Source organism: Lissotriton vulgaris, chromosome 7, assembly GCF_964263255.1.
Source record: "Lissotriton vulgaris chromosome 7, aLisVul1.2, whole genome shotgun sequence".
Classification (NCBI taxonomy): domain Eukaryota; kingdom Metazoa; phylum Chordata; class Amphibia; order Caudata; family Salamandridae; genus Lissotriton; species Lissotriton vulgaris.
This window is the reverse complement of record NC_141695.1, coordinates 1,619,492,824-1,619,516,422: the sequence shown is the minus strand read 5'-3', so window position 1 is coordinate 1,619,516,422 and position 23,599 is coordinate 1,619,492,824. Positions and strand designations below refer to the sequence as shown.

At 42.7% G+C, this 23,599-nt stretch overlaps 1 protein-coding gene across 2 annotated transcripts in view; it reads left to right on the top strand.

The window, feature by feature from the left end:
- The window catches only part of LOC147706109 (embryonic polyadenylate-binding protein-like), a 552,087-nt gene that overhangs the window by 428,648 nt on the left and 99,840 nt on the right, over positions 1–23,599 (top strand). For both annotated transcript variants that reach the window (XM_086929033.1, XM_086929034.1), the window contains 2 exons: positions 3,972–4,097; positions 7,483–7,622. In XM_086929033.1, coding sequence (XP_086785159.1) covers positions 3,972–4,097; positions 7,483–7,622 — 266 coding nt within the window. The remainder of the gene's footprint in view (positions 1–3,971; positions 4,098–7,482; positions 7,623–23,599) is intronic.

The following is a 23,599-nucleotide window of genomic DNA, read 5'->3' as shown; positions in this document are numbered from 1 at the left end:
CTCCCCCAAATCTTCTTTGCCTTGCAGGTGCTTTTGTCCTAATGAATGGGACCCCAGTCTGCCATAAGTATGACGTCTTTCAGATGGATCTATGGTTTCCATTACAGACCATGGCCCGAGTCTTCTGATATATTTCCATTATTATTGTGCATATTGTTTGAGCTGTCGGTGTATGGTTCTGGTGTGGTCCCAGGGCATAGATGATGCATCTTCTATGTTAGTAAATTGCCCTACCCCATATGTTTGGATATAGTCTGACCGTTGGGCATGTGTGAGAAGTTGTATTTAATGTGGCGGTCCTGTTTGAACTGTGGGGGTTCTGTTTGTGCTGTGTATGTGTATCCTTAAGTAGGAGGTGCTGATTTCTTCACAGCTGTTGATATCCTTGTGTCTATGGAATTTAATATGGGAAGGGCTGTGCCAGGGATCTTCTGCCTAAATTGCTTTGAGTTTGAGCACTTTCGCAGTCACTTGTGTAGTAAGAAGGGATGAGCTATCCTTCTATATGGCCTGTCTGTCCTCTGATTTGTCTGTGTAGATGCTGAATTACCCTACTGGACACTATAAACATCGCAAAGTGTGCTGGTTAAATGCCATAGATTTTGTTAAGTTGTGATGGGCGTTGAATGAATGCCAGTTGTTACCAGATCTTTATCAGGAGGTATGAACCATGAGGTAATGGCAGCTGAGAAATCAACAAGGCGCTGGCATCTGATAATACTTGATGGGTTTAGCTACTCTAGAGCAGGAAAGGTTTGTACAGATGGATCAGCATTGCTATTAAATTTGATCTTATGTTTCCTTTTGATTGTTTGAAGAAGTTCATCTAACACGGCCTGAAGACCTTGTAAGTACTGTGCCTGGACTACTGGAAAACCCTAAAATGTGATTACCGGCTATAAGACCCATCTGTGCACTGTTGGGAATGCATGCGCTTCTTGGTCTAATACCTTTTGATAGGTGCTGTGCTACCCTGAGTGAACTCAGTGACCACTGCCTACTTTATATTATTTAGATGAGAGAGCTGTAATTTAGTTATGGCAAGCTTTCAATAAAAACCAGTAATATATTTATACATGAGAAAATGGCAGATGAAATGGAAAGTACATTATTGCGATCTTCTAATACTGCTACTGTATTCGAACATAATCAGTTATTTTTACTCTATGCAAACAGTGGTGTCTCGTGCGCTGTGTGTTAATTTATCGGGCCATTATGTGCCACGCTGTATATCCTTTTTGAAAAATGGTGTTCTCATCATTCACAAGTGACAAATATTATTACTCATCATTTAAGATCTATATTGTGCAGTAGGGAGCATGAAAAGACCCATGTTGTGTACCGCAATTTTATCAAGTTGTGAATGCTGTACACCAATTATACACAAGAGACCGGTCCCCGTGAAGCAAATATCAAGGGGAAAACCAGGGAAAAACAAGCAAATATACAACAATAAACCCCTTCTAACATATTCATATCAGAGCTGTCCCACAGAAAAAATAACACACTACTATACAAATATATATAAAAAGGTTTTTTTGTATTTTATTTGCACAAAATTTTCATCTGTTTCATACCATTGATACTGGATAACTTTTCAATAAATACACAGGCATAGACGAAGCAGTCTCTTAATCAAGGTTCATGTCTCAACAACAGAGAAAAAAATTATATTTATATACCACCAAAGTTTGGCTGACCCAAGCCTCAGATCCGGCGGGCACACGGCTGGGGTAGCCACCCCCTCCATACCAAACACGCTGTCACCAGGGTGAGAACTCACAGGATTCACGCGGAGTTTCCAACAAAGGAGCCGTGGCCACAATTATCACAGTGCAAAAAGATTTATTCAGGCACGATGTCCAACGCGTTTCGGAGTTGTAGTCACTCCTTCATCCCTACAACTCCGAAACGCGTGAATCCTGTGAGTTCTCACCCTGGTGACCGCGTGTTTGATATATATATATATATATATATATATAATATATATATATATATACACACACACATAGCCAACAACCACAAAAAAACTTCATCATCAAACACAAACAATTTTAGGAAGACAATACATAACAATTATAAACATCATGGACACTTTGAACAACACCAATGGTATTAAAAAAAAATGTGTGGTTGTTGCCTGTGTGTGTGTGTGTGTGTATATATATATATATATATATATATATATATATATATATATATATATATATATATATATATATATATATATATATATATATTAATGGGTAGTGAGCAAGGGCACAGCCTGGTGTCCGAAACGCGTCGAGGCATGCACGTTCTTTTGCATAGCAACTAAAAATCTGGTTACCAACCACCATTGTGTCCGTGGTCCTGTTCTGTGCAGTGAGGCACCTGGAAAGTGGAATATTGTATATAGGTGTGTGTGTATATGTGTATATATATATATATATATATATATATATATATTATTCCAATCTTTTCCCTCCACCAGGAAAAAGTGTGACCATGCTCCGGGGGACTTCAAAGCGGCTTTATTTGTTGTAGCTGCACAAGCATAAAAAGGGTTTCCTGAAACGCTAGGCAGATGCATTTCTTCCTTAAAATGGATTCATCAGTGCCTGTTCCAGTTGTATCCTTGTCACGGGTTCATTGCTGTGGTGTTATATCAGCTGTGACCACTCCCAGTCACGTGGTCACGCCCCTCCTCTGCCTCACAGGTGCGAAGCTCCTTGTGCTGTTCCTGCTGCCCCACTGCTTGCTGGACATTGTAGTTTGCCGCAGGGACCCGTAAAGTGAAGGCCCCCACTCCACACCAAGTGATGCTGCCAACTGAGTTGGTCGACATTCTACCGCCCCTGCAGCCCGGAAAACAGGTAACAAAGTCCTCCTGGGTCCCCCTTATCAGGCAGCTGTGTACTGCCTCCTGTCTCCCCATGCGCTAGGTCAGCACAGGGGGGGGCGACGCGAATTGCTGTAACCAACAAGTACCAAAGAGGTTTGCAGGGAAGTCGCGTAGCACCAGACCGAGAGGGCGGTCACATAGCCAGAGCCTGCAGTCTGGCTTAACATAGCTTCCAATCTTTTGCCTCCACCAGGAAAAAGTGTGACCATGCTCTTGCGTATCAGCCTCAATCGCCGAATTTTCCAACAGGTACAGACCACTCAGATGCCAAACAATTGAATTCTATGTGGTTTTATTTCCCCATTACCACCTGCATGACGCGTTTCAGCCACGTCCCCGCAGCCTTGATCATATATATATATATATATATATATATATATATATATATATATATATATATATATATATATATATATATATATATATATATATATATCGTTTTTTCTCTGTTGAGACCTGTACCTTGATTAAGTAGACTGCTTCATCTATGCCTGAGACTCCTCTGTATTTAATGAAAGTTGGGGTCACTTTTAATTAAATGTCTGTGTATTTATTGAAAAATTATCCAATATCAATTGAATGAAACGTTGAAAATTTTGTGAAAATAAAATACAAAAAAAACTTTATAGATTTCTACAGTAGGGTGTTATTTTTTCTGTGGGACAGCTCTGATATGAATGTTATAAGGGGTTTATTGTTGTATATTTGGGTGAATGCTGTAGACTACACACTAAAGTCAACATAGCACCTTTTCCAAATTACAAACGTGTCCCTTTTGACCCATTTAATATTTTTGATTTGGCAGAGCAAGGCATAACTTCTATAAGTGAGTTAAAAAACTGGGATGGCCTTCCAATATGCCGTTGAGATAGAGAAAATGGTAAGAGAAAAATGGCCTACTGTTGCAAGTAAAGAAAGAAATTGACGCACGTTGAGAATATGAATGGAAGGTGGACCTTAAAGAAAGTGTACCAATAAGGTCACAAAACAGATGTCTGGTATGGTGAGAGAAATACACGAGTAAATGTTCATGACAATCTAATTTTTTTCTGTATATTGTGAATAACAAAATATTTGACTTTTGTAGACCAGTATCATACTGCCACTCCTATCATGAGGGCCCAACTACCACGGCGTCTTTCTTCTAATATCAGCACAATGCGACAGGCTTCAACACAAGTGCCCATTGTGTCAACTCAAACACAGAGAATGGGTGAGTTTTGCAAACTGATTAAAAATGGTGCTGAAACTGACCTGAAAGCATGTTTTCCCTTTTTGTGTAGCTTATGAAATCCTCAGTCTTGCCCATTGAAGTTCTTGGCTTGAAGCAATGGATCTGGCCAATGGGGTTAGATGTGATGTGTTTAAGTGAAGTCTATTAAAGTCTGGGTATCTGTGAACCATATGTAAGGCATACAGTGCTGTGAACAGCTTTGTTCCACCACCTAGCCAAGGTGTCTTTTATACAACAGATTCATAGGAAGGTAACCGCATCGGGTTAGCAAGTTCCTATCGACAGTATGCCGCCCGATTTACAGTCCTGTGCCTTCATTTGATAACAATGTATGAAAATGCGTAGAATGCAGTGTTGTAGGATGAACACTTCTTCTGGCTTCATATAGACCGAAGTCCGGTATGTAGACTGTAAAATGGATCACTAATGCATCCTACACAGAAGGCATTTGTTTTTTTCCCTCTGCTTCAGGTATTTTTATTCTTTATTAAGGGCTCTAATGCGCACCTGAAAGTATGATGACCTCCTCTTAGGCTTTTATTTTTACAGCTCAGGACAATCGAACCCCAAGATGGCCTCCCAAAGTCTTTTGAGATCAGCAACACATTTCGGAATTTTGTGATCTTTTAGCCACCTTGGAGTCAGGCAGTCCTGATCTCCAACACAAGACTACATCACAGCCGTCTCTTTTACACTGAACGTCTTAGTGTTTCCCTGTTGCTGCTGCCATGTCATTAACTCCTTGTGCCGCTGGGTGACCCATTTTATATGTTTATACTTCAAATACTTGGCATCTTCCCTGCCATGCAGATTCTACTTTCTTCACACCCACCCCTCCACTTAACCTCACCTCCCTTCAACGTGCGTAGCCACATGGAAGGTTTAAGTATTTGAAGTCCCTGCTTTTACTCCTTGCATTTCTCTTACAGGTCGTAAACAGACTGTTTACATTTCAGGTCAGACTCGTATATAAATTGAAAGGATGCACTGAGTAGCTTAACAAAGCCCCATGTTTGCACTGTAAGAAATACAAAAATAAAGACATTTGGTTATGTATGTTATCCTTAATCATCCTTAATCATCTACTTCAAAATACACCCTTCACAGTCTAATATATACATGTGCATTAAAATGACTTGAGAAAGATGCAGGTGGCAATCTGCATGTAGTGCGCACTTTTCCTATGGAAACTGATTTCCAATATATCAACAATATAAATCACACAACACAACTTTAACTTAAATGCAATTAGCCAATTTCTAGTGGCAAATTTTCATCAATGATCATAAAACAATTCCATCATTGTTTACATTACATCCTATTTACATATATAGTACACAAAATGCAAATGCGTCATTCTCTTTTTCAGGGAAAAGCATATGTAACATCAAATATAACAAAAAAATATGTCAATGATATTTCACAATTTTCATGTCATTTCTCTTCTGGTTTTAAACGAGTCCCATTGTAATCCTCTCATTTCCCAGCAAAGCTTGTACAATCTCTCTTATGAAAAATAAAAAAAAGTTTAGTGTGAACGCATTTGGGACTCGCCCACTGCAAATCCAACTAAAAAAATATCTGTTAGAATTGGAGATCATTTGAACACCAAACAGACCTCAATAAGACCTCAATAAGCGGAAAGGCAAATTTGAAATGCATGCTTATCGATTCAAGATTGGCCATAGCTATGACTTGTGAAGTTGCTAGCCCGCTATCTTCACACCGACTAAACATGGTCTTCATCACAGAAACCCTCCCTTACCCTGCATCATGACCATCATTAGGCATCCTAATTCAAGTTGGGTAACCATCATCCATAAACACATACCTCAAAAAAGAAGACAAAGTGGCCATGCTCCTTAAAGACTTATGGTACTGCACTTCTACAACTTCGCCCCTATTATCAGCATTCATGCTGCTTTCAATTTCGTTGGAATGGAACCCCAAAAATGCGGTACTTCCACTTCATCTACTGCACTGGTGGTTACGATGCCAAATCCACAGAACCGCTCATTCATAAGTACACTACTCCAACTACATATACTTGGACGAGTTCACCGAACCAGGGATATAGAGAACCAACAAGCCAGGACACTAAAAGAAATCTGTGAACAACATAAATGGCCACCATTCGTAACATCTTTGGCTCACAAAAAATATGCTCTACCTCATCGTAGCAGGTGCAGATATAATCATCATAGAGGGGCAGATCATTCTGGATTGGAATGACCATCAAGGCATTTTGTTCCAAACTCCCACAACAGATAGTCCTAGAGAATCTCAACAGGAACTCATGAAAACCTTAATGCTAATAAAAAAAAATTCCATACTCAATATAGAATGACTGACTACCATCAAACAAAAAGCTCATGGCCTGATGGCAGTCATCGTCCTTACAGACTACATTAAAAATCTTCTCCTCTCCCTCTTATAAAGAGCAGAGATAACCCGTTGAATCCAAGTTATGCCAAGGCATAAAATGTTAGTAAAAGGATAATGAGAAGACTGGGAAAAATTTGAGATCTTCAAAATCTACCAGTGGGAAGGAAGCATACATACATAGTTTCTCATGGTGAAACTAATTGCTTCTAAAATGGGTTTAGGGAAACTAATAACTGACCTAAAACCCTCTGTTGCATTTAATACCATTTACCACACATACTCGCTGAAAAATCTTCCCAGTCCCGAATGGCTAACTTACGGCACTCTCCTACTGCAAGTCATCCGGGTACCCTTTAAATTGCAGTGTGCCGTAGGGCCATCCCGCACCAATCCCCATTAACCGGTACTTGGAACTACTGATAGAAACATTCTGGAAGATGAGAACCTAGCAATTCACCGGTACACTGTTTATATTCAGCTGTACATCATGTCACTGTAAGGCCGGGCCCATTGGTAAACTTCGATTTTTCACAAAAAAAACATGTTATGCTCGATGCAGCACTGGAGTATGATCTAACTGGAATAGTTACTCGGTGCAGGCTTCACTTGTGATATACACTGGCTCCGTGTACGTGATACAGCATGAAATAATGCACACTATTTAGTTCTTCATCTTTATTGAATGTGGCTCTTCGTGAACTCGATGTGTCGATTGATTTGTCCATGTTTCAGTCTGTTATTGGATACCATGTTTATTTACTTGGCAAAAATAGAAGCTATGTAAACAAGTGGCAGTCAGCACACCTCTAGTTCGGCCTTAGAAGTTCGTGCTTACTTGTATATACTCCCAACCGCATCCAGAGAATCTGTTACTTGCAAAGGTTCAGTATCCCCACCCTAAGACTAGTCTGTATTAGAACAAATTTGTTTGTGTTTGTTGTTTTTTAATTATGGGTTTTAATGGACTTCCATTTGTCAGCTAATATAGGTACACAGACTGTTGGTGCTCGCACGTCTGTCAACGCAGCATACATGCGGCAAGTCCCACAGTACAAGTATTCTCCAGCAGTGCGGAATGTACAGCAGATGGCCACCTCAACGCCGGTTCCCGTGCAGCAGGTGTCGTGTAAACCATGAATTAATGTAGCCATTTTAATCTTTGCAGCCAGCGGGTCTTTGGCCTGTAGGCAGGCATCCAGACTCCATTTGATTGTTGTGCTATTGTTACGAAGTTTGTCATTTGTGTTAGGAGGTTTGTGTTGTAGAGCAAACATGTCTAGTTTGCTATAATTTCAATGTCCGTGACAGAGCAAAAACATCTTGTTGCAGTAGCCTGAAGGCCAAAAAAAACCAACCATATATGCATGGCTGTTTTGGCTAAGACCTCCTTTTTATTGTTTTATATCGTTCAGAACGACAGCATTTTTCCAGTCATTATGGCAGCCACCAAATACCTCAGTCACCTATAGCTATTTGCAGAAGTCTTTGTTGTGTAGCATCTATAAGAGGAAATTCTAAAACTATTCCGGGCATCTGTGGTGTTCCTGCCTGCCAATCGGTTATATCCGTAATTATACTTTTCAGCTGGCTGAGGGCATGTCCATCTTCTATTTTGGGTATTGAGGTAATAATTGCCCCCCCAGTCTGTTTTCCACGTATCCCTTCTCACCTCTATGGAGGAGGGCGCTGTGACCCAGTATTACTCTGTGCCAGGTGAGGAAACTGGAGCTTTTAGGGGCTCTCCAGTTTATCACCGTCTGCATTTTTGCTAGCACCAAGTCATGGTCAATAAACTTAGTGGTCACTTTCTTACTCTTGGGTTTGGCATAGAGACTTGTGAGGCTTACTTCTGGGCATGTTATATTTTTTCCAATCCTCTGTGGGCAACAGCAGTTACATCTGGAGCCTCTCTGCTACCCTTTGACATTTGTGTGATTCTAGTTGTTTGGGATGGCCATCTGGGAGAGGTGGAGTTCAGAGGACTCTGGTCTCCGGCAGAATCCGGACTCCACATCAACCTGTTGGTGTCTGAGTGATCTGACATGCATTTTAAAGCATGTTTTCCCCGGTAAAGGAGAAGTTGGTGCTAGTGTTCCCAGACAACACCACTGCCATGTGGTACTGCAGCCAGCAAGGGGGCGGGGGTCCTGGACCTTTTGTCAAGAGACCCTGAGTTTCTGGACATAGCTGGAACAGCAGAGCATAACCCTGGTGGTTCAACACCTGGCAGGTTCTCTGAACACCAGGACAGAGAAACTCCATCACTGCCTAGTAGATCCAAATGGCGTCGCCACTTCGGATGTGGTGCAAAGTCTCTTTCAGCAGTGGGGAGAGCCTTGGTTAGATTTTTTCAACTCCTAAGAGAACGTGCAATGTGAGCGGTTCTGCATGTTGGGAGTTTCCAAGGTGGCTGTTGCTCGGCAACTCTTTTTGTCGCTAGTGGAGCTCAGGCCTTCTGAACACTTTTCCGCTCATACCACTTCTACCCAGAGTTCTCAAGAAGATCAAGAATGACCTGGCCCAAGTCATTCTTGTGACTCTGGACGGGGCATGGAGAGTTTGGTATCTCAAGCATCCAAAAATAAACATCGATCCGCCTCTCAGGCTGCCCCTTCTGGAGGATCTTCTGTCGCAGCAGCAGAGGACGGTCCTCCACCCGAAGCTGTAAACTCTCCGCCCTCTTGCGTGGAGATTGAGCGACGACATTGGATAGCTTTTGTCCTTCCTTCCTCCTGAAGTTTGCAAAGTCATCTTGGCGGCTAGGCAGCTCTCCCCCAAAACGGTATATGCCTGCTGTTGGCAAAAATGTGTAAAATATTGCACAGAAAAGTCTGTTGACCCTCTTTCTGCCTCTTTCTGATATTCTACTCTTTATTCTTAGCAGGACTCTGCCCTGGGCATTCTCTGCTCTGTCCACTTTCCTGCTGCTTCACAATTGTCCCCTTCGGCTGCTTACCATCATGACAGCCTTTCTAGTGGCAATAACATCTGCCAGAAGAGTGAGTGAGCTGCAGGCTTTATCATCCAAGCCTCTCTTTCTTAGAGTATCCCAGGGTTTCCAGGGCTCTTTCCTACCTTAAGTGGTTTCCCCATTCCATTTGAGGTAATCTGTCACCTGCCTACCTTTTATGCTCCTCCACATCCCTCTAAACTGGAGTGATGGCTTCACCATCTGGACCCAAAGAACAACTGTGTCGTTTTACCATGACCACACAAAAGAGTTCCAGGTGGCCGACCAACTCTTTGTTTTGCGCTTGGTCATTCTCTGTATCAAGATGTGCTATGTCCTGGCTACAATGCAGCCTCCTGAGGGCTTACCGCCCCATTCCACCAGAGGAAAAGCTGTGACCATGGCGTTAGCTTGTGGCGTTCCAGTCCTAGACACTTGCCAGGAAGCAATGTGGGCCACCCTGCACATGTTTGCCAAGCACTACTGCCTTGACTGTCCGGTCTGCAACGATGGGCACTTCGCCCCTTCAAGACTTTTTAGTATAGTCCATTTGTCTGCAACCCATGGATGCTATGGGTCGGATATCTATTCAAAGGTAAGGAATCTGCAGCTAGAAGTCTCTATCGAATGAACAAGTTACTTACCTTTGGTAACACATTATCTGGTAGAGACAAAATCTAGCTGCAGATTCCTTACAGACCCACCCATGCCTCCCCATTCTAGGAACACATTTTTAGAGCTAGGATTGCTCCATTTACAGGGCCCTTGTTTGGACACACACTAGTCAGTTCACTTCATAGCCCTGCACTGCTGGCATGGAAATTCGTGAAAAGTAATGGAAGTCCACACGCTTGGGTGACTCTTATATAGGTGACCGTGATGTCACATCCAGCAGCGATGATGTCGCGAGGAACCGTACTCAGCCACCCAACGGCCTGCAGGGGTACTGCTCAAACAAAAGTTTATGGATCCAGTCTGAGATCTGGAAAATTCAAAGGTAAGGAATCTTCAGCTAGATATTGTCTCTACCTGATAATGCGTTAACGATGGTAAGTAACTTCTTCAAAACTTTACCATTTCAGGCTTAAAGTTCTGCATAAATGATGCAAAAAGAAAGCAGAGAAGGTTAGGTGAGGGAGCTGCTCCTATATAGAGTATCCTAAAACACCAATGGCACACTAAATTCTGGTCACCCCAAAAGATTGTTTTTTCTGCCAAAATTTGTTAGCGTATGATTAGCACAGTGCCATCCACGCTGAACTAGAAAGGGATAACGTTTTTTGCCATTTATACAGCAGTATCTAAGTATAGAATTAGCTAGTGCCATCCATGCCGAGCTGTAAATGACAGAAACCTTTTACCACTCCAGGCACAGTATTACATCTTATAATTGGTAAAATAGCATCCAGTATAACCTGGACTGAATAAAAGCAACTCCTGACATGTGTGTCACTGCCAGCACAGCTCTTTAGTGAGGTTCAGTTTGGTCCACACAAGGGAGTGCCCAATATGTCACAAAATTCAGGTTCTAGATTAGAGTGCTGCATAAATTATACAAAAAGGTCGGTCCCAAGTTTAGGTGGCAAGCAGTTCCTATATAGAGCACTCCACAACACCAGCTACACTATAAATTCTGCCCACCTCAAATCCCTGTTTTTCTAGTAAAGCTTTGAAGCATAAAAGACTTTGTCCCTTTCTAGCTCGGCGTGGATGGCACTGTGCTAATCGTAAGCTTAAAAACTGCTAGTAAAACAGACGTTTGAGGAGTGTTGCTGGTGTTGTAGGGTGCTCTATATAGGAGCTGCTCTCCCCCTAAGATAAAGTCCTCTAATATCTGTATGGGAAAGTTGTGGGATCACAGCACGGCACAAATTTCTTACCACTCATTTCATTTCATTTATAAACTTTATTCGATTGATTAAAAAAACATCATAAAAGTACACAGGTTAAAACAGTCATATAATGTTGCACAGGGAAGGTACATATCATATCATTACTTGATGTCAAAACACACAACTACCAGCCAAAAAATAGAGAGTAATAGTGACTAAAAAACCATACTTTTTCTTGCTGCAACAGATTTCAAAATAAAGGTTGCGGTAAAAAAACATAAATCCGAACTAGCAAGTGAGAATAAAAGGTTCATGGCATTTGATGTAGAAGACACTAAATATTTTTTAAACAACGGTTTCAAATAAACAATACGTAGGGATTTATACAGGGGGCAAATTAACATAAAATGCAGGGTACTTTGTTTGGTTAATCCATCACATGGACATGGAGAAGTAGAATGATTTTTCATCTTTGGAAACGCCACCAGGTTGTGGACAATACCAAGTCTGAGTCTGGATAGGACAAATTGATGGGATTGTCTGCAGATGATTTTAAGATAAGTAGGTAGCCCAGAACCCTCATTTACATTGGAGGAATAGGAAGCATGGGTTGAGTAATTGGTTGTCAACTTTGTGTTTATTAAATTTTGCCCTCAAAAATTCTTCTTTCACCTCCCTTTTGGATAAAGTAATAACAATTGCAGGGTCGCTACATATATCCATATCAAAGAGATCTTTAGAAGTAGTAATCACATACTTTATCCAAGGGATATTATGGGCTTTTTCCAAATGCAGGCAGTCTTTGATAATACCCTTAGTAAAGCTTGTTTCGTCCTTCGACCATATAGATCTCCATGCCAAGAGAGGTCTCAGTTCAATTAAGTCGGCTATATAATCCAACCCTAGTTCCTCGTGAACCAGATAGGTAGATGCCGATGATAGTAAGCAAAGTAACCGTTTCAAAAACAAATTTTCCGAAGTTTGCAATTCCCTAGTGGAACAGTGCCCCCAGACCCCTGAGCCGTAGAGCGCTATTGAGGTGCTTCTGTGTCTATAAATATTAAGCATTGCTGGGATCCGCCGACTAACCAATTTAGTGGCAAAACGAAAGACACCTAAGGAAGCCTTCCCCTTCCTAGCTTTTATATTAATTTGTTCAGGGGTCCATGAGCCCTTGTTATTAAAAGTGATGCCCAGGTAGCAGAAATTATCCACAACCTCAATTCGGTTTTCTTTAAAATAAAAAGGCTTAAGATTGTTTACCTTTTTGCCGCATACCATTATAAATGTTTTGGAGTTGTTGATTTTAAGTTTCTTACCCTGTATGAAATCATAGAAACAGTTCATCAGTCTCTGAAGGCCGATTGGAGTTCTAGATAATAGGACAGTATCGTCCGCATATAGCAACACTCAATGTTCCCCCTCAGTCTCCCGATAAAAATGATACCTTACCTTGTGTGGATGGGCCAAGTGCCTATGACCTGGAAGGGACACAAACAGTAGCGATTGAGGGGGGGCCCAAGGTGGGTCCAAAAGGGCAATTTGTTTATATGTGTTTAGGCTGATGCTACTTAGGGCACCCACTCAAATGATGTTTCATTTTTCTCGGGAGACCAAGTGGAACGCTGGTTGGTAGGAAATTTGTGCCTGGGCAGTGATCCTACAACTTACCCACACAGAAACAAGTGGAAAATGTGACTTTGTAAGTAAATTGGAGGTTTGCTGGGGATTCTGGGTAAGAAAACGTTGGGTGATCCATGCAAGCCACACCGCCAGCCAAGAGTCAGTACACGCACACCACCAACCACGCTCACCAACAGCCAAGCGCCATCCACACAAACCGCCGGCCAAGCACCATCAACGCATTCTGCCAGCCAAGCGACATCTACGTACACCGCCATCCACAAAATCACCCATGCACACAGTCAGCCATGCATTATTCACGCACACTGACTTTTTAGCAAAATGGGCGGTTAGCAGTGGATTCAGGGAAGGAAAAGGTTGAGAGATAAATGCAAGCCACACCTTCCTGGACTCCCAAAGGTGTCTAGTTTTCAGAAATATCTACTTTTGTTTAGGTTCCTCTAGATGTTTGCAAGCCTGGGACTTAAACACAGGTGTCCACATATCTATCACAAAACAACCTTGTATTTCAAGGGGGTCACCTGTGTTTTTGGTCCCGGGCGCAGCGGCCATCTAGGGAAACCTACCAAACCTAGACATTTCTGAAAATTGGATACCTAGGGTGGTGCGGCTTGCTTGGATCTCCCAACATTATCCTAACCAGAATTCCCTGCAAACCTCAAATTTAGCACAAAAAAATAATGTTTTCCTCACTTTTCTGTGGTGGTAAAGTTGTAGGATCACCGGACCCCCACAAATTTCCAACCACCCAGCGTTCCCCCAGGTCTCCTGATAAAAATGGTATCTCTCGTGTGGGTAGGCCTAGTGCCCCCAACAGGAAACTCCTCAAAACGTAGTGTGGACTCATCAAAATTTACCATCACAAAACGACCTGGCGGCCATTTATGGAAATCTACCAAACTCAGACATTTCTGAAAACCAGACACCTGGGGGAGTCCGGGGAGGTATGGCTTGCGTTGATCCCCCAACATTTTCCTACCCAAAATCCCCTGCAAACCTCCGATTTAGCTGAAAAAATTCACATTTTCCTCACATTTCTGGCTGGGATCACATTGCTGGAACCAACGTCCTACTACTCTGCATTCCCCTCGTTCTCTCGTGTTTTGTGATGGGTAATTTTGATGTCTGCACAATACGTTTTGGCCCTTCCCTGCCGAGGGCACTTAGGCCACCCACACAAGTGAGGTAACATTATTACAAGAGGGAAGGCATTTGTCATATCATCTGTAGCTGCCCTGCACTAATAGAGGAATGTAGGCTGCTAAGGTCTGACTTTAATAGTCAAATTATACGAACATGCCGACAAGCAGTCAGAGCTAGTTTACATAGAGAAAGCTTGCAATTTATGGGTAGACTTTTGAAGTTTGTAGAAATAGTGGAGAAGAAATTGCTTAACTGTGGACAATGAGGATGGTTTTATTTATATTTGGTTTTATACATTGATGAAAAGTTTATTTTAATTATGTGGTCTTAATAATGTATGAAATGTAAGAAGAATTGTACAATGTTTTAATTGCAAGTTTTTAGTAACTGAACAATACATTTTTCATTCATTCATTCAAAAAAGTAACATTTTTATCAGGAGACTTTGGGTAATGCAGGATAGGGTGGAAGTTTGTGGATCCACACAGATTTCAGAACTTTCCATCACAGAAAGGGATTCTGGGTAACAAAACCTGGTGAGAGCCACACAGGTCGAGCCACACAGGTCACCCCATCCTGGATTTCCCCAGGTATCTAGTTTAAAAAAATGTATAGGTTTGCCAGGTTTCTCTTGGTCCCGGCTGAGCTAGAGTTCAAAATCCACAGCTAGGCATTTTGCAAATAAAGGGTCAGCTGTCACTGAAAAAAAGTGATGTGTTCACATTGCATTTTAGGCTGTTTCCTGTCATGGGCACTAGGCTTACCCACACAAGTGAGGTACCATTTTTATCGGGAGACTTAGGGGAACACAGAATTGTAGAACAACTGTTATGACCTATTGACCTTCAAATGGATCCCCCTCAAACACAGAAAGACCATCACTCACACCCTGGTCACCAGCAGGCTCGACTACGGCAGCGCACTCTATGCCGGAATTAACAAAAACCTCACCGCAAAGCTACAGAACATCCAAAACGCTGCCGCAAGACTGGTCCTCAACCTGCCAAGACACTGCCACATCACTCAGCACCTGCACACACTCTACTGGCTCCCCATCGAAGCTAGAGTCACCTTCAAGATGCTAACCCACTCATAAGGCCCTCCACGACACCGGACCAGCATACCTGAACAGCCGACTCAAATTCCACGCACCCCAAAGGACCCTACCATCAGCCCAGCTGTCCTACGCCGTGGTCCCCGGCACCAAAAAGACCAGATCGGGAGTCCGCTCCTTCCGCGCGGCCAGAGCCTGGAACTATCTTCCGTTCCACCTCAGTCAGATAACCTCACCTCCCATCTTTGCAAGAAAACTCAAAACCTGGCTCTTCGACAGACACCCTCTTTGATGGACTGGAACCTGCAACCCCCTCAGCGCCTTGAGACCCTTACGGGTGAGTAGTTGCGCTTAACAAATACCTGATTGATTGTTTAATTGATTGACTTTTTAGGCTTTTCTGCCTTCCAATTGTAAGACCATGTGTAAAAAGTAAGTCACTTCGAAAAATGTATTTCAATTCACATGCTAGTTTGGGCACCCACAATTTCAGAGATGTGCAAATAACATTCTGCTTCTAAACTCTACATCTTGTTCCCATTTTGGAAATACATAGGTGTCCTTGATACCTATTTTTCACTAGGGTCCAGCCGATGTAACAGTATATTGCCTAAAAAAATCTGTCATACTTAGAAAAAGTTACAGGTGAAAACGTTGGCACAAATGGCTGTTTTTTTCAACTATTTTTTTATATTTCTTATTTTCAACTGTTAGTTTCTATAAACACAACTTAAAGGATCTACACAAATGACCCCTTGCTGAATTCAGAATTGTCTACTTCTCAGAAAATTATAGCTTTCCGGGACTCATTATTGCTTTCACACTCCTTTCTACCACTAACTGGAAGGAGGTTGAAAGCACAAAAAGTATCAAAAAAAGGCTATGTTCCAGTAAAATGCTGGTACCTTTAAAATCCTCATGATTGTAAAAAAGGTTTCAAATTTGGTGTGGATACCTTATGTCGACAAAAGTTACTGGGGCCTAAGCACAAACTACCCCATATAGGTTAAAAAATGGCTTAACACGGGGGTGAGGGGGCTAGCAGCAAAAGGGTAAAAAAAGAAAATTTGAGGAAGCAGTGCTGCGCTAGGTACCACGGTTGCAGCCGTTTGTTATTGCTGTACCAGCTGCCTGAAGTTTTGGTTTGGGGTGTTTTGCCAAAACATCCATTCTACCCTATCCTCCCATGGTCCTGGGTTTCAAGGTGTGCCCATCCTCCACCCTTGTAGGATTTTTTAAAAACTTTTCATGGCTTGGGGACAGGGTCCTGTAATAGCAACTACAGCATTTAGTTTCTAATTGCGGCCTGCTAATCTGATTGATTGGTCCAGATCTTGGTCCAGGAATACTAAAAAAGACACCCCCCCCCCCCCCACACCTCCAATCTTTTCAATTTTCTGTCCACATGCACCTTTTTTAAAACTTTTTTTTAAAATCCTTTTGAGCCCACTCCAACTCATACCTATTTAAATGCAAATTTCTCAAATTGGTGAATACATTTACACGAAATCCCAAAAAGCTCACTAAACAAAGTTCAAACTTTTTGCCACAGTTTGTTAATTCCTTTAAGCCTTTTTACGGTATCTAGATCAGATGTTTCCTATTGGAATTAACCTGGGAATTCAACGTTGTGGCACCCCTCATTTGTTCATGGGCACTTCCTGATGGATCACCCCAAGGCTTTGCAGAAAGGAACTGAAGTGGATGACCTTTATGAAAAATGTCATTAAGATCCATCAAAAGTACTAACGTCATTAGTGGAACAAAATACGCTCTTCCTGTGGAAACTCTGACCTAACTATAACTACACACTGGTGAATGCCAGTGTGCGATGTCACCGTGATGTTAGGAATCAGTTGCTCCATAAATTAAAAAGTTTTATTTGCCCCTAACCTTTGCTTCAATGGACGGATTTGCACAAAATTTGGCAATCACTTGGAGTAAACTACGATTCAGCCTGCCTATTTTTTCTGCAAATCCGTGCAAGGGAGGAAAGTTATGGGGTGGGTGAAATAAAATGTGTTTTCCATTTTAGCTCTGATGGGAAATTTTGCTCACACCGGCAGCCCAAACTGCTGAACAAATATTAACATAACTTGGCATGAAGGCAGAACTTATCTCAGAAAGGCAGCTTTTGGTTGCTGTAAATCCGTTCAGTAGTTTTTGAGATATAAGCGTTTTAAAAACATTTGCAGTGTGGACTTTGTGTTTACATATTTGTAGTTCTTGGCCGTTTGGGAGCCACGGATACTCCATGAAGCCAGAAATTCAAACGTATGGGATTAGGATTGTACGAACGAGTCTTTTCTCTCATCTTCCCTTTTGGATGGGTTCTTCCAGGGTTGTGACGTAAATAATTAATTTACTCTCTTAATTTCTATGCAGGTAAGTACTTAATCAATAGCAACTCAATCGGAATGAAAAAAGACAGAGTCCGTGGTGTTAGAGTTTCTAAGGGTTTTATTCCTCATAAAGGAATGGTCAAGACCAGGATATCATGTTCTGACCACCACAGGGGTGTCAGAAGGGATAGAGCAAACTTTATTGACATGACATAGCTTATATACTTGTTTTATACCATAAGAAGTAATGTAAGAGGCGTAACAGCTGAGAGAAGACAAGATAACAGTATGCACGTGTTACTAGTACGTAATCAAGAGGCGTAAACTAGGCGTGAATCAGAGGTGTGTGCTAGAAACGTCACTGATAGGTGACGCAAGTGGGTGGCACCAAGGGGTGGTGCTAACAGAATTGTTGCAATGTCAGCAGAAATTGGAAGCTTGGATGCGCGCGCAGCTGCATGACGTGTGATTGACGGGGTGCAGGGGACTTGACATTTACACTGACGGAAAGAGACAGAAGTCTGGCATGTCAGATCAACTTGTACTTTTATCGTATCTGATATCTGATGTTTAGGAACCATACTATCTGGGCGGAAAGGTCTCTAGGGCAGAAGCTATTCTATGCTAACTGTGGATGCGTGTATAAGCGCCTAAGTGTCTACATGAGAAGCGTGGGGCACGGGGCCTTCCATGGAAGCATGGTAACAGAGGCTATGAATTACTTGCATTGAGACAGGTCGGCCCTTTGGCTCTGCAGCTGGAGAGGATGTTTACTGGAGCTAGTAGGCAGGAATGCATTCTCGAGGAGCGGAACAGATAACTCGAAGGTTATAGTCAGTCTTGGCAGAAAGCAGGCTGAGCTGAGCGCGAGGGGCCGTGCTGAAAGTAAGTCAGAGTTCACGGGTACAGAGGTAGCCTGGGCAGAGGCTGTCAGAGTCAGGAGCCAAAAGAGGTTCGATGGCAGGAATTCAGGGCCTACTCTGTCAGAGCAGGAAAAACATGTGAAGTGTACTACAAAAAGACGGTGGCATAACATACTTAGGAACGGACTATATAATCCATTCAGGGTGGATCTGAAAGAGGACAAGTTAACGTTGGACGCAAATGTATTTGCGTCTTCATAACTGGTACAGGAGGGAAGTTACATGCACTTTAAGCTGGTACATGGAGTCGGTGGGGTACGCGCTAGGGAACATAACATGACCAAAAATTTATATTTCCTCATTCCCTCCTTGTTCCCTACGGACCCTTCAGGAAATATCGATCCTCATGAATCGATTAGTTTGTTCTTGTAACATCATTTGTTCTTCCTTCTGTCGTTTACGTTTTGAGAGAAAACTGGAATGTTCAATACAAGAAGAGGCACACAGTCCACAAATCGCTGGCCCACACTGCAGGCACAGGCAGCAACTGAATACTAGGACTAGGCCAATGCCTAGGAAGGATAGGATCTTCCATCCCCAAGCTGTTAACGTTGTCCAGAACCAACCGGACCAAGTCCAGGTGCCTGGATTCTGATGTATCTGATTTGCAATTTTATGGAGACGGGTGATAGCTTGATATACAGATGGTGCGTTTTGTGGTATGAAAACACAGCAACTTGACCCGATGACCTTACAGGCTCCACCTCTATCTGCCAAGATGACGTCAATAACAAGACGATTCTGAAGGACAACAACCCGCATGGCGGACTGCTCTTCTGTTAAGTTACCTAAGGCGGAAGCAGTTTCATTTACTACTGCTTCAAGTGTTCTAGTTAATCTGCGTATTAATTTACTATTCTGAACAGGTCCTAAAAAGAAAAAGAATCCTTTATTAAAGTCGGTGTACTGTTCCCATGCCGTTTCTGTGTAGTCGACAAGTGGGATATCTCTTCTGTGTCTATTCTTTACTAGATTAGTATTTCTGTGGTAATCAGGAGGAGCTAGAAAAACAGGTGGCAGAAGGAATGCGATGTAACAGGTACCATCCCAATCTGGAGGTAGACGTATGTATGCGGTATGACCACAAACAAAGTAAGAATGACTAATAGCTTTGAAAGACGATTTTCCATGATCACCGAATTCGACCACAGTAGTACATTTACTATGACCTAAGTGTACTGAACCTTTCTTCTTGATGCATAATTCACCAGTGACTGGCAATACTGACATAATTTGTAGAACTGGTGCAGCTTCGGACTCGACAGTAAGAATCATAAGGCTAATTGTATAATTACCTAATCCATATGCTTCATTTTCTAGATCAGTTCCTATTCTAGTGGGGAGTCCCTCCTTATCAGGGTAACAGACGTCGAGCAGGACCAAGTTCAGGTTTCCCCAAACCCAACCCCCATCGAAAACAGCAATATCAGGATCTAAGGAATTAATTATTTTAAACCATGCTCCGCAGGAGCCATTGTGAGTGAACGGATACGGAAAGAGGGGCAGGGCTCCCTTGTAATTCTGGTAGGGAGGGAGTCGGCCACATATCCAGCAATTTGTAGCATTGTTAGTTTGATGAGAATGATGTAGCATACTAATGAATGTATTGTTGCGCAGCGCAAGTCTGAAGGAAAGCTCGTGTGGAGGTAACTCACTAAAAGTGTGTTCAGCAGATACATTATAGGCAGAATGTTCACGCTTGAAAATAGGGTAATAGATGGGTAATACGATGCTGACAACAATAATTAGAATACTGAGAATAAACATGATTAATAGTGTCACTATACAGTGACTACGAAGTGATTTACAATATGTACGTTTCTTGGCCTCTCTCTCTCTCTCTCTATCTCGATCTAGGGGATACATGTCAGAGACTATTTAACCGATTCACCTAGGGGAGGACTTAAACAATTAAACTGTCTGACTTGCTAGATCGGAGTTTCATGCGATAATTTTCTTGAGGAGTTTTTTCTCGTTCAGATTCTGTAAAGTCTTTTTGTTCGACACAGTCTTTGGTGGGGGTGGACGAGTCTCGATCAGGTTTCAGTCCAGAGAATTTTTTTATATGACTCGTATGGACCCACCCCTTTCTTCCTTCTATTTTCACGGCCGTCCTTGTTGTTAGAAGAACGGTCTTCGGGGACTTCCAGCGGGGCTCCAGCGGACTCTTTCTGTCGAAGTTGCGGACGAGCACAACGTCACCAGGACGGACGTCGTGTGGCTTTACATCAGTGTTGTCAGGGAAGGCTGCGGCAACCTGTGAACGACATGATTGGAGTGCAGACATCAAGGAGGCAAGGTAATCTGTCAACATATTACAATCAACATCAGTAATCTTTTTCGGAATGGGCGTCCCCCACATATTCGGTGGTCTGCCAAAGACCACCTCGTACGGGGATAGCCCTGATCTCGAATGGGCGACCATTCTCATGTAGAATAGTGCCACTGGCAGGGCGACTATCCAGTCGACCCCTTTCTCCTGACATATTTTGGCAAGGCGGATTTTTAGTGTCTGGTTATGCCTTTCTACAAGGCCTGCTGCTTCGGGATGTCGGACACAATGGAACTTCCACTGATATCCCAGTAGTAAAGAAACTTCTTTCATTAATGCAGATGAGAATGGCTGACCGTTATCTGAGTACACGACACGAGGCAAGCCGTATCGTGGGAAAAATTCACGAACCAGCTGCTTGGCAGTGGTCGGAGCAGTGTAATCTGGGACTGGGTATGCTTCGGTCCAGCGGGACAGAGCACAAACAATTACGAGAACATATTTAAATCCTCGACAACGGTCCATCTGGATATAATCCATCTGGAGGACTTCAAAAGGGTGATCGGGAGGATGAAATCCACCTTGCTCTACAGGGACGCTTTTTCCTGGATTGAACTGACAACAGATCATGCAAGTACGCACTTTCTGTTTTGCTGCTGCTCGTAAGTGTTTATTGTTCCAGAGATTTTGTAAACTGTCTAACATCGCTTTCTCTCCTAGATGTGCAGGACTATGTGCTGTATTTATCATGACTTGAACCATAGAGTCAGGGAGAAACCATGTAGATTTTCCCTTCGTCATCCAACCTTGATCTGTCCGGATCCCTCCTAGTTCAATCCATTTCTTTATTTCTTCTGGAGTAGCATGTGTCTGAATATCGATAACATCTAGTGCGGGATCCCTGACTGACATGCAATTTGTCTGTTCAGTTGTCTTTGTCGTATCAGTTGTCTGAATGTGAGTCAGTGCTGTATGCTTTGCTGTCTGGTCTGCCAGGTCGTTACCCTGGGGAAACAGAATCTGTGACTTTAGTATGTGCTTTACACTTCATGACGGATATGGCTGAAGGCAGATGTATTGCTTCTAACAATGCTTGAATGAGGGGACCATGTTGAATCTTGGCACCATGAGAGGTCAGAAAACCTCGTTCTTGCCAGAGCATGCCGAAGTCGTGTACGACTCCGAACGCATAACGGGAATCAGTGTATATGTTGACATTTCTGTTCTTGGCTAGAATACAGGCTCGGGTCAGAGCGATGAGCTCTGCCGCTTGAGCAGACAGTGTATCAATACGATGTGTTTCTTTAACTTCAGTTTCAGTGGTCACGGCATACGCGGCCACTAATTCTCCTGTATTTGTTCTCATACATGAACCATCCACATAAAGTGTCAGGTCTGGATTTGTCAATGGAACATCTGTTAAGTCTCGTCGGGGCTTTGTTACTGCATTAATGATCTCTATGCAATCATGCGGAGCTGGATCTGTCATATCTGTAGGTAACAGTGTTGCTGGGTTCAGGATACTGCAGCGTCTGATTTCTATGTGTGGCTGGAATAGTGTCAATTCGTAACCTGTCAGTCGTGCTATAGTCAAGTGTTGAGTTTGAGTTCTGTTTAACAGAACCTCTACAGAGTGTGGAACTTGTACTGTTAACTGATGACCTAGAACAATTGAGTCGCTTTGTCTGATTGCTAGCGCTGTTGCTGCTACTGACTTTAAGCACGCAGGGAGTGCCTGGGCTACTGAGTCCAATGTACTTGAAAAATAAGCACAAGGCTTATGTGAACCTGCTTGGTCTTGAGTGAGGACAGACAACGCTGTACCATCACGTTCTGTAACAAAAAGTGTAAACGGTTTGTTGTAACATGGTGTCGCTAAAACTGGTGCTTGGCATAATGCTTTCTTTAATTCCTCAAAGGCTTGTGTATGTTCCTGAGTCCAAGGGAGGGCAGGCGAAGTTGCTGCCTCCTGCGTCGTTAACTGGATGAGTGGTTTAGCTAGAAATGCATATTGAGGAATCCATTGCCTGCAGTACGAGGTGAGGCCTATAAAGGCCCGCACTTCCTTTTGTGTCTGGGGTCGTGGCATATTTACAATTAACTGAATGCGATCGGGAGTGAGCTGTCTCCCCACTTTGGACAGCAAGTGACCCAAGTACACAACTTGCTGAACACAGAATTGTAGCTTCGAAGGAGACACCTTGTGCCCCTTGTCGGCCAGGAAATGTAAAACTGTCAATGATGCTTGTTCACATTCGGGCTCACTTCGTGCGGTGATCAGTAGATCATCGACGTATTGCAGTAAAGCGGTGTTAACTGGCATTTGAACACAATCTAGTTGTCTTTTCAGTGCTTGACTATAGATGCTGGGGCTTTCTGTGAATCCTTGAGGTGCGCGGGAAAATTTGAAACTTCGTCCATTTAAACTGAATCCGAAGAGATATTGGCTCTCCGGATCAATAGGTACACTGAAGAAAGCGTTCTTGAGGTCAATTACAGTAAAGAACGTTGCTTCTGAATCAATGGTAGTCAATAGGGAAGAGATATCGGGGACCACAGTGTACTGTGGTACAATGCATTTGTTCAGCTCTCGAAGATCAATCACCAGCCGATATACTGGCGGTGCATTGGGGTCTGTACGTTTAAGAATTGGAATGATGGGTGAATTACAGATATTGGAGTCGGTCTCTACGACCACTCCCTGGGCAATAAGCTCTTCAATGATTTTCAGTAAAGCCACTACAGCATCGGGTGGTAACTTGTATTGTCTGATTCTAGGTAGAACAACTCCTGTCTTGAGTGTAACACGATATGGAGTGATATGCATACAACCTACGTCAGCTGGGCCTTTTGCCCATAGGTGATCTGGTACATTTTTCAATCTGACATCAAAATCTCGTAAAACATAATGACCCTTGAAATCTCGTAGAAAGAGT